Source organism: Astatotilapia calliptera, chromosome 7 (assembly GCF_964374335.1).
Source record: "Astatotilapia calliptera chromosome 7, fAstCal68.1, whole genome shotgun sequence".
NCBI classification, from domain to species: Eukaryota; Metazoa; Chordata; class Actinopteri; order Cichliformes; family Cichlidae; genus Astatotilapia; species Astatotilapia calliptera.
In genome coordinates this window covers 34,774,682-34,795,961 of record NC_137428.1, presented here as the reverse complement: position 1 = coordinate 34,795,961, position 21,280 = coordinate 34,774,682, and the positions used below count along the sequence as shown (strand labels likewise).

Below are 21,280 nucleotides of genomic sequence, written 5' to 3'. Positions count from 1 at the left end.
TGAGCAGCAGTGTAAATCCAACTATTTTCACGGTTGTTGTGGTCGTGATAATTTTGTGAGGCCACATCGAAAAGGCTCGGATGAGCTTTCCAAAGTTCTACAAGTTGTGCCTCCATCGCTTGTGTCCAGATCACACGCTACACTGCCGTGCTGCGTCGTCTTTTTCGCTGACATTTGTGTTTGCACGTGCGCAGTGTGAAAAGCTGCGGTGACAGCCTCACGACCAAGCGATTGATGATCGGGAGCTGGTCGTGAGATGTTAATCGCTTCTCGATGCACGATGAAGGCCAAAATCGGGCCGATCGCCAAAACGGTCGCACAACTCAAAAATCATCTCAAAATGGGCCAAAAATCACACAGTGTAAGCCCAGCATTAGACAACCTCTGAGGCCGTCACAGAGCAGCTGTATTTGTACTGACACTAGATTACACACAGGTGCACTCTATTTAGTCATTAGCACTCATCAGGCAATGTCTATGGGCAACTGACTGCACTCAGACCAAAGGGGCTGAATAATTACGCACACCCTACTTTGCAGTTATTTATTTGTAAAACATGTTTGGAATCATGTATGATTTTCGTTCCACTTCTCATGTGTACACCACTTTGTGTCGGTCTTTCACGTGGAATTCCAATAAAATTGATTCATGTTTGTGGCTGTAATGTGACAAAATGTGGAAAAGTTCAAAGGGGCCGAATACTTTTGCAAGCCACTGTAGTTTTGTTGGTCCGAGCTGTTTGTTTAGTATACATATTAAAGAACATATTCTGGCCAAAAATGACTCCTCATAGTAGTCCTGGATGCCAGCATGTTTCTGAGATTCTTTTCTAGATCTCACTCTTGTTATGACAAAGTTAAACTGAGCCATTACTTTAAGCCAGGCACAGAGTTAAGCTTAGCCTGCAGTTCCCATGTATCAGTTGATAAAAGCCAATCTCAACAGAAGAAGCTGCTTAGCTAATACCCTGGCTGATACCCATTTTTGCACTGATATGGCAAATCTCATCGATTCATCCATTTTCTGCTGCTAATCTGGGTTGCAGGGGCCATAGTCTAAGCAGAGATTCCCAGGCCTCTTTCTCCAGCCACCTCCTTCATATCTTTTGAAGACACTGGGGTGTTCCCAAACCAGCCAAAAAACATACTGTAGTCCTTTCAGCCTTTCTTGGGTGTGCCTTGGGGTTTCCTTCCAGTTGGTTATGTCCCAACACCTCATATAAGGGGCATTCAGGAGGCCTAGCAGTTAAATGCACGAACCACCTCAAAGGGCTCCCTCCTGCAAAGTGGAGGAGTAGCACCCACCAAAATGACCTTAACGTATGTCTAAGGAAGAGCCAGGCTACCCTTTGAAGCTCCTTGTATCTGGAATCTCATTCTTTCAGTCACTATTCACAGCTCATGATCATACATGACAGTGGGAACGTAGACTGACCGGTTAATCGACAGCTCCTCTTTCAATCTCAGCTTCCTCTTCACCACAGCAGGCTGGTACACTGTCTGCATCACTGCAGACAGTGTACCAATTCATCAATCTCCTGCTCCCTTCCCTTCCTGTGCTGATCTTCCTGACTTTCTATGTATGAAGGGTGGCGAGGTCTCTAAACAGACCAAATATAAATTAATCAACATATAAGTGACCACCTTGTTTTGATTTAAAGAAACCAGTCCAAACATCAACTGTGTTTGTGTGTCATACAAACAGTATGACACAACATACCAGTTTGTGTGTCATTTGTTTGATTTGTGCAAAAACCAGAGCATGAAAGCCAACACAGCCTGGAGTCCATCCGGGGCTGCCTGATGACGAGGCTCACTGTATTGACAGTCTTTTTGCTTGAGTTATCTGTCCCATATTTATATCCGCTATTAAACATTCAGACATGAGAGTGATATCAATCCTCTTACAATATCTTCTCCTCGGAGTAGACTTACTTTCCGCGGTGAGCAGTCATTCAGCTGAAGTGTAGTTCGTGCTGTGAGTCAGTGCTAAAGGAGAGTAGTAGCAGTTCACGGATCAATGGCTTAGTGGTTGCTGCTGTGATGCTCCGTGTTTCATAATGTGTTTTTAAATGACTAAATGAGGGTTTATTACTTGTTCTCAACACTGCATGCAAAACACTGAATATTACTCAGCCACATTAATATTTTTTTATTAGCTTCAGAGGTTTACATGAAGTACCTTTGATGCACGTGTCACAGAAGGTTTAGCATTTAGCATTTTAGTGTATGCATTATACACTAGATTTCACCAGGGAATCTGCTATAGAAGATTTGATTTAATGAAAAACGTGATCATAAATAATGAACTGATAATTGTTATGTTTTAGGGTTTTAGTGTTAACACTGGCCTGTGGAAAAACACAGTGTCATTAGATTGATTGGCCTGGGATTCACTAAATCTACCTTAGTGCAGGTACCAAAGAGAAACTGAAAATCTATAATTATCAACACAACAGAAACTTTTAACAAAAAAAAATACTGCTACTACTATTAATAGTAGTAGTAAATCAAAAGAACTTGAGCTAAATGACGCACTGAGTTTCTCATTTCTTGCTACTACTATTAATAATAACAATAGTAAATATTCAAACTATTCTACATTCAGTGATGAAAACAGACACAAGGAACAACTTGAAACCTGAGACACCTACAGCTCAGAAAAGAAAGAGAACATGATGAAGCGCAGAGAAAACATCCTGTTGGTCTCTGATGAATTTTAGCGTCTTTAAGCATTTAATGTATTCAGACGTCTGACTTCTGGCGGGACTCCCACCCCCTCCAGTGTGGAGCTCCTCTCTAAATGCCACACCTGAACAACTCATCTGCAGCTCACAACCTGGAATTAATGTGCTCCCCAACAACCAAATTAAAATCTGATGTAAATGCCAGACTGATTTTTCTCATCAACTCCGTAGCACGCAACACATCGACCCAACAACCCAGAACTTGAAAGTGCTCTGATTCACCAAGGGCTAAACAAAAATCTGTTTACATTCACAATGAATATCTGCTCATTCCTCCCATCTGAGACGTCTCTTCATGGTTATTATGTGGGTTCTTGCAGCTCAGCTGTGAGGTAGATGTTTATACTTTGTGTTCACTGGTTTCTGTACGATATCTCTCTGTGAAACCATTAAGACATAGCTGAAACTACATGTCATTTTGGTTTGACTTAAACAGACTTTTCTCATTTTAATAAATCTACATAAATGCAATGAGTGCATTTACATAATTTTCACACAGTGTCTTAATAACATCAAAAGAAGAAGGTGGAACATGCACCACGAGGCAGGGAAAAATACTAAAAACTCAAATACTAAAGATGTTTTTCCCTCTCTTCACTCATCTCTTCAGCATATTGGTTGCATGTATTTCCATAAATTCCATAGGTGAATTTCCATCAAGGTTTTTAATTCAGTTTCACTTTTCTTACATTTTTATGAATATGGATTATGCTCAAGCAGGGATAATAAACAGGAATCCAGTAAATGTTGATCATTCCATGCATCATTTACATTTATAATTAAATTAATAGTTGATAGTGATCATTTTAGCTTATATGCTTCCCTGATGAGTTTTCCCTTTCATCACCATAATTTTTATAGATAAAATGAGACTGATTGTTTTTCCCCCTTCTTGCTGATAATATAGTAGAAGCTTCTTCTATTGTCATCACCCCAGCAGGAAGTCCCACATGTTTAATTTGGCAGATTTGCACACGAGAATCCCATTCCTGATGCAACTCCATGAGGATCTTATCAAACCAGGGATCTGATACAACAGTGCTGCAATATGTTTCACTTTACATTTAGCTTGGATCCATGATTATTTTTACTGATTGCCAAAAATTGTAGCGTGTTGGGCGCTAACTTTTTTCGACTTGTGAAGTGGTACATGGAGGAAAAGTTTAAGAACCACTGCACATGACACATATCTGGCATTACAAAGAGAGCAGCCAAAGAGAAAACACAGGGAAAAAAACTTAAAGAAGAAAGAATAAATGGCTAAACTGGTCTCAGAAGTCCACTGGTCTTATTGAATTGAAATCCCTAAACAAGCTCTACACACTGTGTGTCTGTGTGTCACTGAGCGGTTGCACTGCAGTGTTTCCAGTTTAATTTTATATTCTGTTTTTTATTCCTGCTCCTGAAGGCAGTGCTGAGTTGTCACGTTTACTTGTGGATTTAGAGCCTTTTACATTGCCGGCACTTCAGAATGTAAAGACTCGAGTCATTTCACTCTAGTAGAGACGTGGTGCTGAGAAAATGACACATGTTTGAAAATCCCTCTTTTCATGTCCTTGAAGAGAGAGTGTGGGTGTTTTTCTTCCCCCCCCCCAAAATGAATTTTAGTGTGTGCTTTATATTTACTGGAAAGCTTGGCCTGAAGACAAGCACGTCTTTACATTTCCTAGTGAAATGTCTTACTGCACAGCTGTTTCTGCCACATCTCTAAGCCATGACAAAGACTTCAAATCTCCAGTAGTGTGCATTTATCAGCCTGTGATAACTGAAAGATATTTTCAAAACTATATTAAAAAAAAAAAGTGGCCTTTCAAGATATCAAATCCCCCTTTCAATTCAAAGCTCCAAATATATTTGTATTTGAGAGAGGAAGTACTTGAGCTGGAGAAACTGAGTTGCTATTAACTGTTTAGACAGGCTCAAAGTTTGCTCCTTTAATGCAGAAGAGCCCATTATGAGGATCTCTTGTGTGTGCACTCATCGTACTTGAACATCGGCATTGCTTGCCACTTTAACTTTGCTTTCACATCTATTTATTCCTATCAGTCAATACTGTCAAAATGTATTTTCAGTCTGGAAAATTGGATCAAGTTTGCGTCATAAAGGAAATAAAGCGGCTAATACACATTTATCTGTCACTACATTAACCATTCTTTGATATTTGGCCATGTCACTCATCATAGCTTGCTTTGCACAGTTTGTTTTTATTCCTGCAGAAGTAGTCTGATGTTTAGGTTAATGTGTCACCGTCAGAAGTCAGAACTGTGAGGACATATTTAGGACATCTATAGGATCTGGCCAAACATTTGAAAGCATGGCAATACTTTGTGTCACACGAGACACATAAGCTTTACACTCATTGGAGAAGGGTGTGTACACATTTGCTGCAGTGTGCCTGCAACATCTACTAATGTGTGTTAATGTAGTGTTTGTTAGTGTATCTATAGATAATACGTAGGCATACTTTAGAAATATGTGGTGGAAGTGCTGCATTAATTGGCTGATTATTAATGCCTCATATTTGTCAGTTAAAGAATAAATATTTCTGCAAGGAAGGACAAGTGCATTTGTTTAATTTTTGCATGGTCACTAAGACTCAGTGATTTGTTTCTTCTCTTTGTTTGTTTCTCTGCAGCTTTTCTGTGGATCAAGGAGCTTCTGCATCAGGAAAGGTAAGACAAGTAATGTGCTCTTTCTTTTTGCATGCACTGGAAGCTGTACACAGAAGTTATATATGTTTGTGTGCGTCTAGTATTTCATAGGTGGTATAATTTATTTCTGTGGCTGTCCTCATGGAATTATATGGAAGATGTTATGCATTTCTCTTAAACCTAACCTGTTTTTAGTGCCTAAACCAAACCAGTAATGGAAAATTAGATGAAGAAATAAATCAATAAAATTAGGTGAAAACCAAGAAAATCAACAAGCACAGAGGTCCCAAAACAGCACAAATTACAACCTCCTTACCATACAGGGAGTGCAGAATTATTAGGCAAATGAGTATTTTGTCCACATCATCCTCTTCATGCATGTTGTCTTACTCCAAGCTGTATAGGCTCGAAAGCCTACTACCAATTAAGCATATTAGGTGATGTGCATCTCTGTAATGAGAAGGGGTGTGGTCTAATGACATCAACACCCTATATCAGGTGTGCATAATTATTAGGCAACGTCCTTTCCTTTGGCAAAATGGGTCAAAAGAAGGACTTGACAGGCTCAGAAAAGCCAAAAATACTGAGATATCTTGCAGAGGGATGCAGCAGTCTCAAAATTGCAAAGCTTCTGAAGCGTGATCATCGAACAATCAAGCGTTTCATTCAAAATAGTCAACAGGGTCGCAAGAAGCGTGTGGAAAAACCAAGGCGCCAAATAACTGCCCATGAACTGAGAAAAGTCAAGCGTGCAGCTGCCAAGATGCCACTTGCCACCAGTTTGGCCATATTTCAGAGCTGCAACATCACTGGAGTGCCCAAAAGCACAAGGTGTGCAATACTCAGAGACATGGCCAAGGTAAGAAAGGCTGAAAGACGACCACCACTGAACAAGACACACAAGCTGAAACGTCAAGACTGGGCCAAGAAATATCTCAAGACTGGTTTTTCTAAGGTTTTATGGACTGATGAAATGAGAGTGAGTCTTGATGGGCCAGATGGATGGGCCCGTGGCTGGATTGGTAAAGGGCAGAGAGCTCCAGTCCGACTCAGACGCCAGCAAGGTGGAGGTGGAGTACTGGTTTGGGCTGGTATCATCAAAGATGAGCTTGTGGGGCCTTTTTGGGTTGAGGATGGAGTCAAGCTCAACTCCCAGTCCTACTGCCAGTTTCTGGAAGACACCTTCTTCAAGCAGTGGTACAGGAAGAAGTCTGCATCCTTCAAGAAAAACATGATTTTCATGCAGGACAATGCTCCATCACACGCGTCCAAGTACTCCACAGCGTGGCTGGCAAGAAAGGGTATAAAAGAAGAAAAACTAATGACATGGCCTCCTTGTTCACCTGATCTGAACCCCATTGAGAACCTGTGGTCCATCATCAAATGTGAGATTTACAAGGAGGGAAAACAGTACACCTCTCTGAACAGTGTCTGGGAGGCTGTGGTTGCTGCTGCACGCAATGTTGATGGTGAACAGATCAAAACACTGACAGAATCCATGGATGGCAGGCTTTTGAGTGTCCTTGCAAAGAAAGGTGGCTATATTGGTCGCTGATTTGTTTTTGTTTTGTTTTTGAATGTCAGAAATGTATATTTGTGAATGTGGAGATGTTATATTGGTGTCACTGGTAAAAATAAATAATTGAAATGGGTATATATTTGTTTTTTGTTAAGTTGCCTAATAATTATGCACAGTAATAGTCACCTACACACAGATATCCCCCTAAAATAGCTAAAACTAAAAACAAACTACAAACTACTTCCAAAAACATTCAGCTTTGATATTAATGAGTTTTTTGGGTTCATTGAGAACATGGTTGTTGTTCAATAATAAAATTATTCCTCAAAAATACAACTTGCCTAATAATTCTGCACTCCCTGTATGTCCTGGACTCTTGTAAAGTTTTGTGGAGTTTGGGCTTTTTTTTGATATTCATATTTATTTGATTTATTAGTTTTGTTTCATTCTTGTATTTCTGATGTTAGATTTTTGTAAATGTGTCCAATGTTTCTCTTGTCTTTGTCTCCATCTGGTTTGTCTGTGTCATACTTTGTTTCTACTTCCTGATTAATTTTAGACCTCAGTCACACAGGCCCACAGGCCAGTTGGCGAGTCCTTGGCAACCTCTGGTAGCTAGGAAAAATATTTGGATTCCCTAACTGGATGTAGAGTGATTGCTGGAGGCTGCTGGTTGTTGCCAGGTGAAACTGGTCACAAAGAGGGTGCTATACCAAAAGTCTACTTTTGATTGCTTTACTTGCCAGAACATTTCTGTGTTTGCCTGCAGTTTGCATGAAAACATGGGTTGTCTGCAAACACTGGCCATTTACTCACAATTAAAAGCTACGAGAAATGGAAAACATTTGCTGTCACAGTTAAAGATGTGCCTTTTGAATTGTGTTTGTTGGGGTGGTAAGGCACAACTTTTACTTTGCAGGAGAACATTTAACATTATGGTTTGTTTTGCAATTTTTTACACTTTCACTGTAACTTATCAAGCAGATCCAAAGGAATCACAAGGACATTTTTGGTGGAGCATCATATAACGCCTTGCAACCAGTTATCACAGACCTCCAGCAACAACTTACTGACCACCTGAAGAATACACATTTTTCTCTTGCAGGTTGCTGCAACTAAGGCCTTAGTACTTACATTTCCATGTGTTGTTACCTATCCCTGGACTTTCTCGCTTTATCTTATCCCAATTCCTTGAATGTCTGTGCTTGTCTCTGTATTCCCTCCTGTGTGATTATTGGCCCCAGTCTCATTGCATTCACGTGTGCCGAGTCTGTCCTGCGTGAATGTATACGCACAGTCTTGCCTCTCTTCTTGTCTGCTGCCCTCCATTTGTGTGGTTTTTTTTTTAATTCTCTAATCAGCAACCAAATGCTTGCTTTATTGATTGGTTACCACCTACACTTCTTACATTTAGATCTTGTCTTCACCAATTTGTGGCACTTCTTGTTGACAAACATGACTTATAACATCACCACCCATCGAACCCCTTGATAGAGACTCTAAAGAGGACTTTTATCTTGCTGCAGCAAATACGGGTACAGTACTGATGAGAAAAGAGCATAATATTACACCCTGGGATGAAAAGCATATACGCAGACTGATACTGATGTATCTATTTTAGGCCAGTATCAAGCTATAATATCATAGCATACCATAGTATATTATTCTGATTCAGTTACTGGTTGTGAATGAATAAGTTATGCCTGTAAATTCTCACCTTTAGTCTCTTAGATAAATATTTTAATTGTAGTTTAAAGGTAATAGTTTACAATAAATCGACCCAAGCACTGATAAAGCAATAACAACGATTACTACAGTATATAGTTCATTAATTAATTACATTTGCATTTAGTCAGCAAACAAAAAAGATGAGGATCACATTTTTCTGTGATTTTTTTTTTTCTGAATCTACTCACTATGTCGAGCACTTCTTCACTGTTGACTCTGAATTTGCAGACATTTGTCATTCCATCAGTCCATTGGTGAAAAAAAAAGAAGCTACTTGCTGTTGTTGATCCTGTCCTGATTTGTCCTGCTAAAGTCATGTCGCTTGCTAATAACCTTTGTAAGACTTTGTGCTATTCAGTTTTAAAGGCTAACTCCATCATTAAAAGTCTCACCAGTCATGGGACATTACACTGACAATTAATTTGGAAATGTGTGAATAAGAAGAGGCATTAAGTCTAGATGTGCTGCAGAGCTGGTGTTGAAAACTTTCAGATACTTTGATTGGTCTTGTCAGGAGCTGGGGAGACACTACTGCAGTCATTTTAAATTAAGTATATATTTTGTGCATATTTTAGATTTTCTGCACGTACAGTTCAGATTTGGGCTAATAAGGCCACTTGGGGATTTTACGTAATACGTTGTTTACAAGGATCCATGTTTCAGTCTTACACTCGCATGTTAATACACATGTTAATACAATTTACTCACTATTAAAACATTAAATCAACCCAGATAATGTGGTAAACCCAACACATTAAATTTTCATTCACTCACCATAAAATGCACTTGTGCTGTCCTTATTGCTGACTTTGACCGTGACATTGCAAAGCAAGAGTAAAGTTTGCTGGACTGTAGAAACAAAAGGGAAGCTGGAAGAGACAGCAGCTGACTGCAGAGAAAGAGGGTGAGAGGGAGAGCTCACTTTTCATTATGGAAGCTCTGATGGACAGTCTCCTGACAGAGCAGGGAGGCCATGAAGCTCCTGTGTAAGAAAGAGCCAAGGCAGGGAAGATAGGCAAGGGGTATTTTGAGAATAAAAGACATTTCCTCCAGACATGATCCCAAAAGTAAGTTGTAGACATTGTTTTGCACAGCAATGTCTTCTATGTACTGTGTCAGAGTTTCCATTTTGGAAAGAAAGCTAACTTGTGCCATGCAAACTAAAAGGTTGTGCTCACTGATCAGGAGCTCAGAGATAAAAGGTTAAATATGCAGGTATGATTATTCATAGAAATAACGTCGCAGTAATCCCGCTGTATGCTAATGGCTATAATCTGCCAAGATAGCAAAATTGGTTTTACTGTCAGTGCTATCATCTCTATGGCTAAGTTTAACCCTTGATGATCTTAAATGTTCAGCACCTTGGTCAACAGTTTTTGTTTTAAATGTGCTATATAAATAAATTTGACTTTACATACTGTTTAGGCCACGTGTGTTCCCTCTTGACATTAAACAAACAGTAAAAAATAAATAAATAAACACTATCTCAATTTTAAATTGATTTGCATTAAATGGATTCTGTCAAAGATGAAAGTATTTTAAAACATTTGAGCTGCTCTGTGTCAGATCTGGCCTGCATCTATTGCAAAGGATTTTCAGGTCCACCAGCATCGATCAAATCAAGAGAAATTAGCTTAGCTTCACTGCTTAGCTTCCCGCAGAGCATCTGCTCTTCTTTAAAGGGTCATGAAGAGGGACCGCAAAACAGTGACACAGTAAAAAAACATAAATGGCCCTTCATAAATGGCACCTCTGCTTTTTTGAAACCCCATTTTTCCAGTGGCCTCTGCCACGCATGAACAGTTTCGTGCTATGTTGAGCTAAGAGCAGCACACTGTCCAGAGAGCACTCATGAATGCAACAACCGTGGTGTGATGTACATTTGTGTGACCAGTAGTAACAAAGGCTGACAGGGAGTGAGCACATAGACTAAGTATAAAGATCAAAAAAATGAGAGTATAGAGCGCAGTGGGCAGCACAGCTCAAATTTTGGGCCATTTGCTGAATTTAGCAGTCAGCAGCACCTCACATCGCGTTCTGTGGTGGTGCCTGTAGGTGTGAATGTGAGTGTGAATGTTTGTCTGTCTTTCATTGTTACCCCTCTGCCCAGGGTGACCCCCGCCCACCCGCCTGCCCTGTGGCAGCTGGCTCCAGCCACGCCCCCCGTTTATCCAGTTTCACGTTCAATAAAATATTATTCATTAGGGTTACATAATTATGCTAAAGTACATAGTAGAAGTTGTTTTTTTCAAAGAATACATGTTCCAAGATAATACTAATAAAAAACATTCTCCCTACTCTCTGTTTGATTGATTAAACAGTAATCATCAATTTTGTTAATATCGGGTAGGCTATTTATAGATTTCTAAATAGATCTGTATTCTTCACATGAGCATGATGTCTTTATTTATTTATTTGCCTGATTTATTGATTATCATACACACTTTGAAATTGTTCAGACTCATGTTCTGACTTTACCAGTGTTATACTTCCCCCACCTTTGTAAATTAGAGGAGAGTAACCTGACGTTTGTCTACCAGTAACTTTATTAATATTATCGCACGTCATTAGTTGTTGGAGTAAAAGCATTGCCATTTCAGCGCCATACATTTCTACAATTATTGTTATGTGTATTCTACCCCTGCATTACAAGCTCTGTGTGTTTGTCATGTGTGGAAAGCCATTCTGGCTCTTTCAGCGGACTCAGCCAGGAGAATTTATGACCACTTAGTTTCTTTCATCTTCTCCAAGAATTTACAGGACACTTGCCATCCTATCCACTCTGCTATCCAGTGTCTGCAGAGAAATATTGGCATCTGATGAAAAACTCCCAGAATTGGTTGCATACATGAACTGTGGAGGTGGGACTGCGACTCAACTAGATGACACCATTAATGTGCTAAATATAATGTTGCAGGACATTGCTGGAAATACGGTTTCCCTGCACAAAATACATAAGCATTTTTTAACTGCTTCTTGAGAATTTCATGTATGTTGCCAATCGCGTTTCTGTTGAAAGACACCTTTTAGGTTTTTTGTTTGGCTTTTCAGATTCATTTTGCAGTTCACTGTAAATTTGAGGTAACAGGATAAAAGTCCAAGTCTCAGGGGGGATTTGAGCTTTTGATGTTGCAGTTTTATAACTGGTGTCGTTGCGAATTTAACTGGCAGAACACCCGTGCTTTATACAAGTTATCACATCTCCTCACTCGGTGCCTATGCATCAATGCCAAGAACATATACTACAAGAGGAAGAAATTTGATGAAAATGTGTTTAAAAAATTTCTCGCAAGGTGTTCAAATGTGCAGACATTTATATAGCAGTAGACTTCATCAATCACTAGCACAGGTTTTAAAGCTTATAAGTATAACCCTATTTCAAAAAATAGGTTTTGTAAACTGTAAATAAAAACAGAATGCTATGATTTCCAAATTTCAAAAGCCCATATTTTATCCCCAATAGGACATAGAAAAATGTGAACTATTTACACTGAGACATTTTAATATGTCTTGAAAAATATTACCTCATTTTGAATTTGATGTCAGCTAAATGTCTCAAAAATGTTGAGACAGGACAACAAAAGTTAAAAAAGAAGTAGTGCTAAAAGGAAGTGGGTGGAGGAACTTTGCAAATAATTAAGGTCATTAAATAACATAGCTGTGTGTAAAAAGAGCATCTTAAAGAAGCTAAATCTCTCAGAATTAAAGATGAGCAGAGGTTCACCAGTGGATTAACACTGCATCTACAAATTGTTCCTCAACACTAAAAAACTCTCATCATCTACAGTACATAATGTTATCTGAAGGTTCCAAGAATTTGGAGAAATCTCTGTACGCAAGTGACATTATTGGTTGCCTGTGATTTGGGTCTTAAGGCAACGCTGAATTAAAAACAGCTGTGATTCTGTCATGGAAATCACTGCATGGGCTCAGAACACTTCCAGAGGCTGCTGTCTGTAACACAGCTCACTGTGCCGTCCACAAATGCAGGTTAAAACCATATGTGAACATGAGAAACACCGCCATCTTCAGGGGGCAAAGCTTGTCGGTTCTTTATTTCGGTAAGGCCTTCCTTAGCTGCAAGTACATCTATTATAAGAGTACGGCTTCAAAGTAGAAGAGTCCAGATGCTGTACTGGCGCGGACTCTACACTCCAGACTTTTCCTGCATTAAACAGTTTGTGCATCCTGAAATTAAAAATAAGTTTCCAGTCATTTACAAGATGTTGTTAAAAGAAGAACAGATGGTAAACTTGTACCTGTCCTAACTCTGTGTTGTGAATAAAATATGGGTCTATGAGATTTACAAATCACTTCTTTTATTTCCATTTTAAATATCAGCCCTACTTTTTTTTTGAAAGAGAATCATTTTTCTGCACTTTTACCTGCTTTAACCTGTTCCTCACAAATATAGCCTAATCTTGTTCCAATCCATATTTGTAAAAAAAAAATATATATAATAATAATTTAATTCAATTAAAAATTAGTAATAATTGGCATGGTTTTAAGGTAATTTTGAAGCAAAGACGGACTTATACAAATACAAAACCCAAAGCTTTCAGCTACAAATTTAAAACAGTGCCCTCTTGCTTGTGACGTCAATGGAGCCTTTGATTTTCATCTGAACCACAGCAGGGCAGTAGGCACAAGTAATAAAATCAGACAGTATTCAGCTCATTTGACAAAGACAATTAATATTAACAATGCCCCTACACCCCTGGACTTTAGAAAGAGCAACAAGTCATAATTTTTCCTTTTAAAGAGATATTTATAATCTGACTGCAAAGGGCATATTCTCCGCAGAAGGACTTTAAAGTGCTATTTTAATGACAGCTTAGTGGGCAACATATAATTCACACATGGTGCAATATTAGACACAGCACAGTTTTGGTTCTTGTCTGCAAGGAGTTATTACATTGTCCTAGTGACAGAACACAGTGGAGGCCTTGCTTTGTCAGACTTGTGCATAGAAGTGTTTGTAGCTTAAATTAGATTTATTAACTGTACAAAAAAGGTGGATGTATCATCTGTGAAATGTAAAGCGAGTGCATAAGTTCCTTAAACCTGCATTATCCAAGCCAACCAACATTATTTATTTATGGAAAGAGCAATTTTGCAACATAATATTTACCATATTCAGTTTGAAGAAATCTAAATGATACGTATGATACAAAAAAGCAAAGAGTTCAATAAATCAAAATCTAATATTGTTTAATAAGTAGCGTTAGTCAAGAATAAATGCAGGTTTTCTGTGTATGTGCCTGTGGCAGCAGAGCTTAGACAGATGTTAGAGAAAGTGTTCAGCTGCATGTCCAGTAAGTGGATCTGTTTATTAACCACAGCCACAGTCATTTGGATGACCTCAGTGTCACCTGATTGAGAAATCCAAACAGCAAAAGCAATAATGAAATCCCTCTGCGAGTAATACAGACCTATACCAGCAATTATCAGGTCAATATTCAGACCACAAGAACATTTATTCACAGTAACATATTTGGAATTGCACCACTTTTCAGTCACACGTGGTCCAGTCCTTTCACATTTCCTCTTGCCGCTCAGATTGTCCGTGTGAATGTGATCTCACTGCCATGCTGCAATGGTCCATGAAGCACATCATTCACAGTGCTCATTCTAGGGTTTAATCAGGTCAGCGAGATCTTCCATATTATTGTCCAAACACCTCACATGCCCCATAATGATCATAGAACAGCGCTAAAACCCCATCGTTTCCTCTGTGGCCCCTCAAGCCTCGCTCTGAGGAATGGAAATAATCAGCTGGTGAAGGTTCTCAGGTGGCCAAAGTGCAAAGAAAAACCAATAGACTTGTAAAACCTGACTTTACAAGCCCTGCAAAATAAAAAGTAGCCATTTCACTGTTCCTTGAATCACAAATTTAAAAAATCAACTTTAACAGGTGTTAAAGCTATCACAACAATAAATAAATAAAAACGACAGTGTGAGCTGCTACAACTCACCACCGTGCCAGGAAGGGAAAACAAAACAGGCATACATTCATTATGAAGGCATTTCGTCCTAATGCATAGAGTGACAGCATAGTGAGCCCTGGGAGTCTCTGGGCTCTTACCGCCGCATAGCAATAAATATGTTTATATACAGCAGCAACCTGATGCTTAGATGGTTGTCTATTCATACATGGCGCTGTCAGTATCTGGAAACCAGCAGTTTATACCGTTCCTTTATGATGTATATACTCCTCATGGTCACTGAAGCGCTTTGATAGTAATACTGTCTGATACTGTTATTAAAGTGTCAGCAGTGTGATATCACTGGTCTTGTATCATGCTGTTTGAAACATACTGTGCATTCATTTGAAAGCCTTGTCGTAGAGCCTGTCCTTGGTGAAATACATGTTGTCATGATGGTCGTGGTTCCTTTTGATCCTCTAGATCAAAGTATTCTGTTCGTGTGCATTTCAATGTGCATACCTTTACACAGCTGTGTGTACCAGTGGATTTTTGTACTGTATATCATTTCCTTGCTTGTTTGAGTTTTGTGTTTGCTTTTCCTCCCCTGCTAGTCCCTACTTTTTGCAATCAGCTTCCTAAATTTACAGATTTGTGGATGTTTTATGATGTTATGTGCACAGTTACACAGGCAGAAGTTCAGAGTGCTCATTCCTTCTTTAATAAGTTTATTACCAAAGAGCTTGACTGGTCTACAAATGGTCTCTATAATCCTCGCTGAATATGCCATTTGTCACATAAGATTGTGAGCAAATGAATACTACTGCATCAAAAACATTGTGGATTTGTCCCCTCTGAAAGCAAGGCTGAATTTCAGCACCCCTACTGTAGAGGATTCCAAAAATGTAAGTTTTATAACCACTCTTAGATCGCAACATAGATAAAATGATGAATAACCAATAAAAATCTGTAATTCATACTACAGCTTTTTTTTTCTTGCCTCAGCACTAGCGCAAAAAAAACAACCCTTCCATTTATTGTCACTTAAACAAGCAGCTGTATTTTTATATGCATTAAAGCTATATAAACATTTAACAGTGCAAATGCAAATTCCTTGCTGAAAGTTTAACCAAAAGGCATTTCCAGTAGAAATGGGCTGACATATCCTGAGCATAACCATGAATAATATCCACTGAAGTTAAAAAGAGGTGCTTTGCAACATTAAACTGCAGTGTGCCAAATAAAAAAGTCAAATACATATTTTTTGGACCATAAAGTGCACGGGATTATAAGGCACATTAAGTGAAACAAAGCAGTCAGATAAATCAAACTTTATTAAACTCATTCTTCTTGCTTCCTCCACTTCTGTACCTTTGATTCATTAATGCTGTATTGTATCACAGCTGCTCTATCCGGTTGTTCAGTGATGACGCGACAAATACTTCCGGGCCTAAAGTAGTAGCGTTTAATATGGCTTTTGTGTTGTTAACATGTTTAATGCTATGTATTTTCTTCTATTTGATCTCAAAAAGCTCCTAAAACAGTCATTGATCACTGTTGACCTCCCTCTGCTTTTATTACCGCTAATTATTTATTTAAGCTCAGTTTTTAAAACCTTAGGATGTAACTACAGCCCATCCCATGCTTAGGTAACTAGCAAGCTAACTTCTGCTAACTTCCTGCTAACTTCTAATGCCATTAAATGTAACAAATTCTGTTTACATGGATGCCTGGATGTTAAACTTCATAGTTACACCTGGTAAAGCAGCAATGCTGATCGTTTTATTAAAGATGAAAGAATTTAGACGTTTTCTAACTCTCAGTGATGCTGCAGTGTTCATTTGACTTTGGGACCTGAATCGGACGGAGTTTAGGACCCAGATTACTCCCAGATTTAGGAGCACCTTAGTCCGACAAATACGGCAATAACGATGGCCCGCTTGCATGTTCTACAAAAAAATGTGCTTTGTTGTGTATCTGACAGACAAACACAAAACCAGTGAAGTTGCACCATTTTTAAAAAACCAATTCTGGTTCATCCTTTTCACTCAACAATCCGCTTTCCCCATTCTCATTCTCCGTTGCCGCCATGCTTTTTCGGCAATGTGCGTATGAAAACAAAGGCACTGCGCATGCGCGTTTTACTCATATTCTATCGCGCTATTTCATTTTCTTATCGTTGCCTAACATTGTACCGGTATTACCATCAACGGTATAATATGGCCCAGCCCTACTAACCACTTTTAACCTAATGTTCAGCCACTCAACTCCAACAGATGCTTCAGGCACGACTCAGGGTCAGTATCTTGCCCAAGGATACTGTGCAGGTTGGAGGAGCCATGGCTTGAACTACAGACCTTACAATTTGCTCTCTCTCTTGAGCCACAGCCACCCCCAAAACAGAAGCAAAGATCCCAGTAAATGTATTTACATATATATACCTTGTATATGTTGTTTCTTTGAGATGTTCAGTGTTTTGCAGTATTAGAATTGTGATGACAGATTATGCATCTTGTTGTGTATAATGCATTCAGTGGCTGTAAATGCTGAATTGGGTATTTTTTTATTCTTGGACTCTATAGCAGCAGCTTTGCATGACTGATGTTCAAAATAATCCTTATTTGGATTCATCCTTATCTAAAACAAGTAATTTCAGTTCTGTTAACTCCTTCCTTTAAAGTCAAAGTTAACTTTATTGTCCTTGGGCCATAAAGCAAGGAGACTGTGGTAGAATGAAATTGTTTTTCTCTTAGATATAAAGAAGGAAACAGACTTCACATACATAACACTTCTGGGAGTGAGTATTTATAGTTTATGATTGTGTATATTTAAAGAGGGTTCAGGGCCCTGTACTACGAAGCAACTTAGGCATACTCAGTATCGTGCTGTTATCTGTATTTACTGACCTTAATATTCGCAATCAGGATAAGCTGACCGGTCATAAGCATGGATAAGTGTACTGGCAGCAGAGTAGCTGATTTTGCAAAAAAAAAACCCATAATATCAGGGAAATGTAAACACATCATACAGACTGAAAGTAAGAGAGCTGTCACAGATAAATCAGCTGTGTGACTGTGTGTGAGATAAAAGCACTGTATAGTAGTTTAGTATTAAAGGTGCTGTATGAATGTGTGAGTGCTTCAAATGTTTTAGTCAGAAAGACTGGAAAAGAGCTGTTAAATTAAAAAAGCTTACCCTATTTGAAGCATGCAAAAAAAGCCATCAAAAGTGCTTACTGTGTATTGCAAGTTAATGGGCTCATCAGTATCACAATTCTATCATTAAGGCATGAAGAAGTGATGGATTATAATCGAGGATTTCATTTTATAAATGTTTAAAAGACTGTTTTAGTTTTTAATTCTTTTAGCTGTAGCCCCGGTGGTGGTTAAAGCTATGAGAGTACAACAACAGATTTCAAATGTAGGCTTAGTCTTTGTGCAAATTTGTTCTAAGCTCAGCAAGTACAAATAGATGCTCTGCTTTAGGAGCTTAGAAAACAATATAATTGTTGAAAATCTGTTTTGCCAACAGGGCAAAAAAAATTGAGCAATATAGGTGCATCCAAGGCTCTACGACACAAAGACACTAATAACAAAAACTTGACACCCTCCTACTATCTGCACACAGAAGTATCTTCTAGGAATAGCGATGCTATTTCCCGGGGAATTGATTGGTCAGTAGGATTTCATACCTGTTAACATTTATGTTACCTAGAGAAGAAGAAATCCTGCTGCTTAGTACAAGCCTCGGGAGTCTGATTGTCTGTGGGAATAAGCTCTTGCATTACATCGTATGTTGTGTTTGGTACTTTGGAGTTTTTTGACTTTTTGTTTTGCGTGCCTCTTTGCTGCTTTGTATGGTTTGTGGTCTGTTTTGTTGTTGTGTTTTTTTCCTGTGGATGTCCCCAGCCACACCTGGGGCCCCACTCGCAATGTTCAGGTATCCACATACTTTCTGGGTTTTCACACAATATATTTTGTTCTGTATCACTTTAAAGTTGCTTTAATATAAAAGCACAGGCTTCTACAGAATCACTAGAAATCCCTGAGCTGGCTGTAAGAACACCAGGTGCTTTCTGTAGGCACACAGGTAGAGAAAATAAAGCAGTGTTAGAAATAAAACCAAATGCATGAGTGCAGAATAACCTAAAAACAGCTAATGCACAGTATATCCGAGGAAAAGTGGAGGCTCTGTACTCAAATATGCTGCATATGTATGAGAGAGAGTGTATGTCTGTGTGTTTGTGTGTGTGAGGGAGAGACGCACACAAAGACAAAGAGGGGGTGCATGGGGACGAATTAAGAGGGTAAGATGTATAACAGCAGGGCTTTAGGGCTCAGCAGAACGGAGGAAGGTGATAATTCACAGCTCTGCAGCTCCTCCACATGAGCTAGGCAGCCACTGTCAGAGTCGACCCCTGCTGCTAACCTCACACTGTGGCAACACATCCTCGGCATAAATATTAATCTCTCTCAGAGTGATCTGCTGCTGATTTTGCTGCTTAAACAAGCAAAGGGGTTTCTGTTTATCCTATAATTTCCTGTATCCTCCTCTCATCACATCCTCGGGCTGGTGCCTGTAGAGTCAGTTTATCCCAGTGGTCACATCAGCTGTCCTACATGCCCCCTTCCTCACTCCCTTCATCCTGTAATTGCAGCCCAAAGGCCAAACCAGACCGATAAGCAAATTAATTAAGAATAGGTCACACAGCAATCCTCAATCATTAATTCTGCTCTGACCCCATTTGGGCTCTGATCTAAAGCAAGTCAATGTTGTTTGAGAGACAACAAAATGCATTACAGCAAATAAGCAGCGCCAGTCCATGACTGATAGTGTTCCACTGTGTGTTTTTCTATCCAGGTATGCTTTTACTGCATTGGCAGTGTGTTTGGGGTGATTGTCATGCGCAAACATGGAACTGTTGGTGGATCAAAATCTGGTGGTACTTTTCAGCCTTCATAATTCCATCAATTTTGACAAGATCCCAAAACCACTGGCTGAAATGACAAACCATGATCAAGCCTCCAACATGTTTTACAGATGGCTGTAGACACACTGTTTACCTCTCTCCCGATCCTCTCTGTACATACGGACGATGGTTTGAACCACAATTTTAAAATTTGGATTGATCACTCCATCTGACCTGTTGGTGCTGATTCACAGTCCAGTTCTTGTGTAATTTGGCATACCTCAGACTTTTTTGTTTCTCTTTCACTTCCTTAAGTGTGTTTCTTAACAGCCACACTTCCACTGAGACCTTTTACTGATCATGCTTCAGTGAACAGTAGATGCATTAGCTGAAGGGCCAGATTTATCTCTCAGATCTGGAGCTGGATTATTTTTCTATTTCTATGACATGACTTTTAGATAATGTTCATCTGCTATAGATAGTTCTCTTGTACTTCACTTGTCCTGTTTCCTCAAATAACAGCATAGCCTACATTTTCAGCTAATAGCTCTTTAGAAATCACCTAGCTGGTACAAAATACCATTTTATGCCTTGCGATCTTTGTTATCTTTGGCATTTTTTATAGGTTTAACTGAAGGAATGGGACCTGCCGTTAACAAAAAAATCGAATTCAAAATTTTAAAGACTACTTTAAAAAATTGCAAGAAATTCTGATTCCTTAAAAAGCAAAATATACAGAAAAAAGCAGTAGAAATTTGAAAGGCAAATTAGATATTTGAATGGCATACCTTTGCTCAGTGTGTTCCAAGTACCACAGATCAGATTACAGTGTGGAATGATGACCATCAGTCTGTGTAAAGATAAATAGGTACAGAAACAGTACAAACACAAAGCAGATAAATCTGAAGCAATGACTGATGGTAAATCAAATTGCAATGGTTCTTACGTAAATGTTACCAATACACACACGTTTAAACTCTGTCAGCTGTAAACTGGAACTATCACAGTGATTGTGCTTGATCGGGCACAAACTTTGAGAGGGTGTGATTTCCAAACCAATGGATCCCGTCTGTCAGCACGCTAGTCTCCACTGAAGCTCGCCAATGCATCTGAGTTAGCAATCTAAAGATTGCAGCTGATATGTCTGAATATATTGACAGCAAGCCTAATGAAATCTAAAATCTCTGATAGGAGATGTGGGTTTGCTTGCACACCATCTGGATAAGCTTTACAACAAGGTGTGGTCTGACCTTTTTTTAAAAAATACTTTTTTGTATTTTCAGTGGGATTTGGCAAAATCCGAAGGACTTGATTTCATTTTATTATTTCATTTCAGCTTTTTAGAACATAAGTGTTACTCTGTTATAAGGGAAACCTTTTTTTCCTTGAGTGCAACTGTGCAACTTTATGACACACCCATACAGGTGCCTTGCAAATGTCAAGTTAGGAAAACAGTCCAGTTTTCAGTATTGCTAGGTATTAATTTCCTTTCAATTCTTAACTATCTTACTTACCTATCTATCTGCTTTAACACTACCTCTACATTAAATCCATTTAAGCAATCAACAAATCAGAAGTTTGTGCATATTTTTAATTAAACAGTTTCACTCAAACTTCAATCAAATATGAATGCAAAATCAAGTCTGCCAATAATAATAATTTCAGCTGTACAGAAATATATGTTTCTGTCTATGAGTCAGATGTTTAATAGATGTGAGCATTTGCAGGCAGCAGACATGCATTGTGAGCAGAGGTAATCAAAAAGCGCCGTGTTTTATAACCACATATTGTAAATTAACCTGT

At 38.9% G+C, this 21,280-nt stretch overlaps 1 protein-coding gene across 6 annotated transcripts in view; it reads left to right on the top strand.

Moving 5' to 3' along the window:
* Window positions 1–21,280, top strand: part of whrna (whirlin a) — a 217,871-nt gene that overhangs the window by 158,300 nt on the left and 38,291 nt on the right. For 5 of the 6 annotated variants that reach the window (XM_080304470.1, XM_026174381.2, XM_080304468.1 and 2 more), the window contains one exon: window positions 5,382–5,418. The exons of the other annotated variant lie outside the window; for it this stretch is intronic. In XM_080304470.1, coding sequence (XP_080160596.1) covers window positions 5,382–5,418 — 37 coding nt within the window. The remainder of the gene's footprint in view (window positions 1–5,381; window positions 5,419–21,280) is intronic. 6 annotated transcript variants of the gene reach the window in all.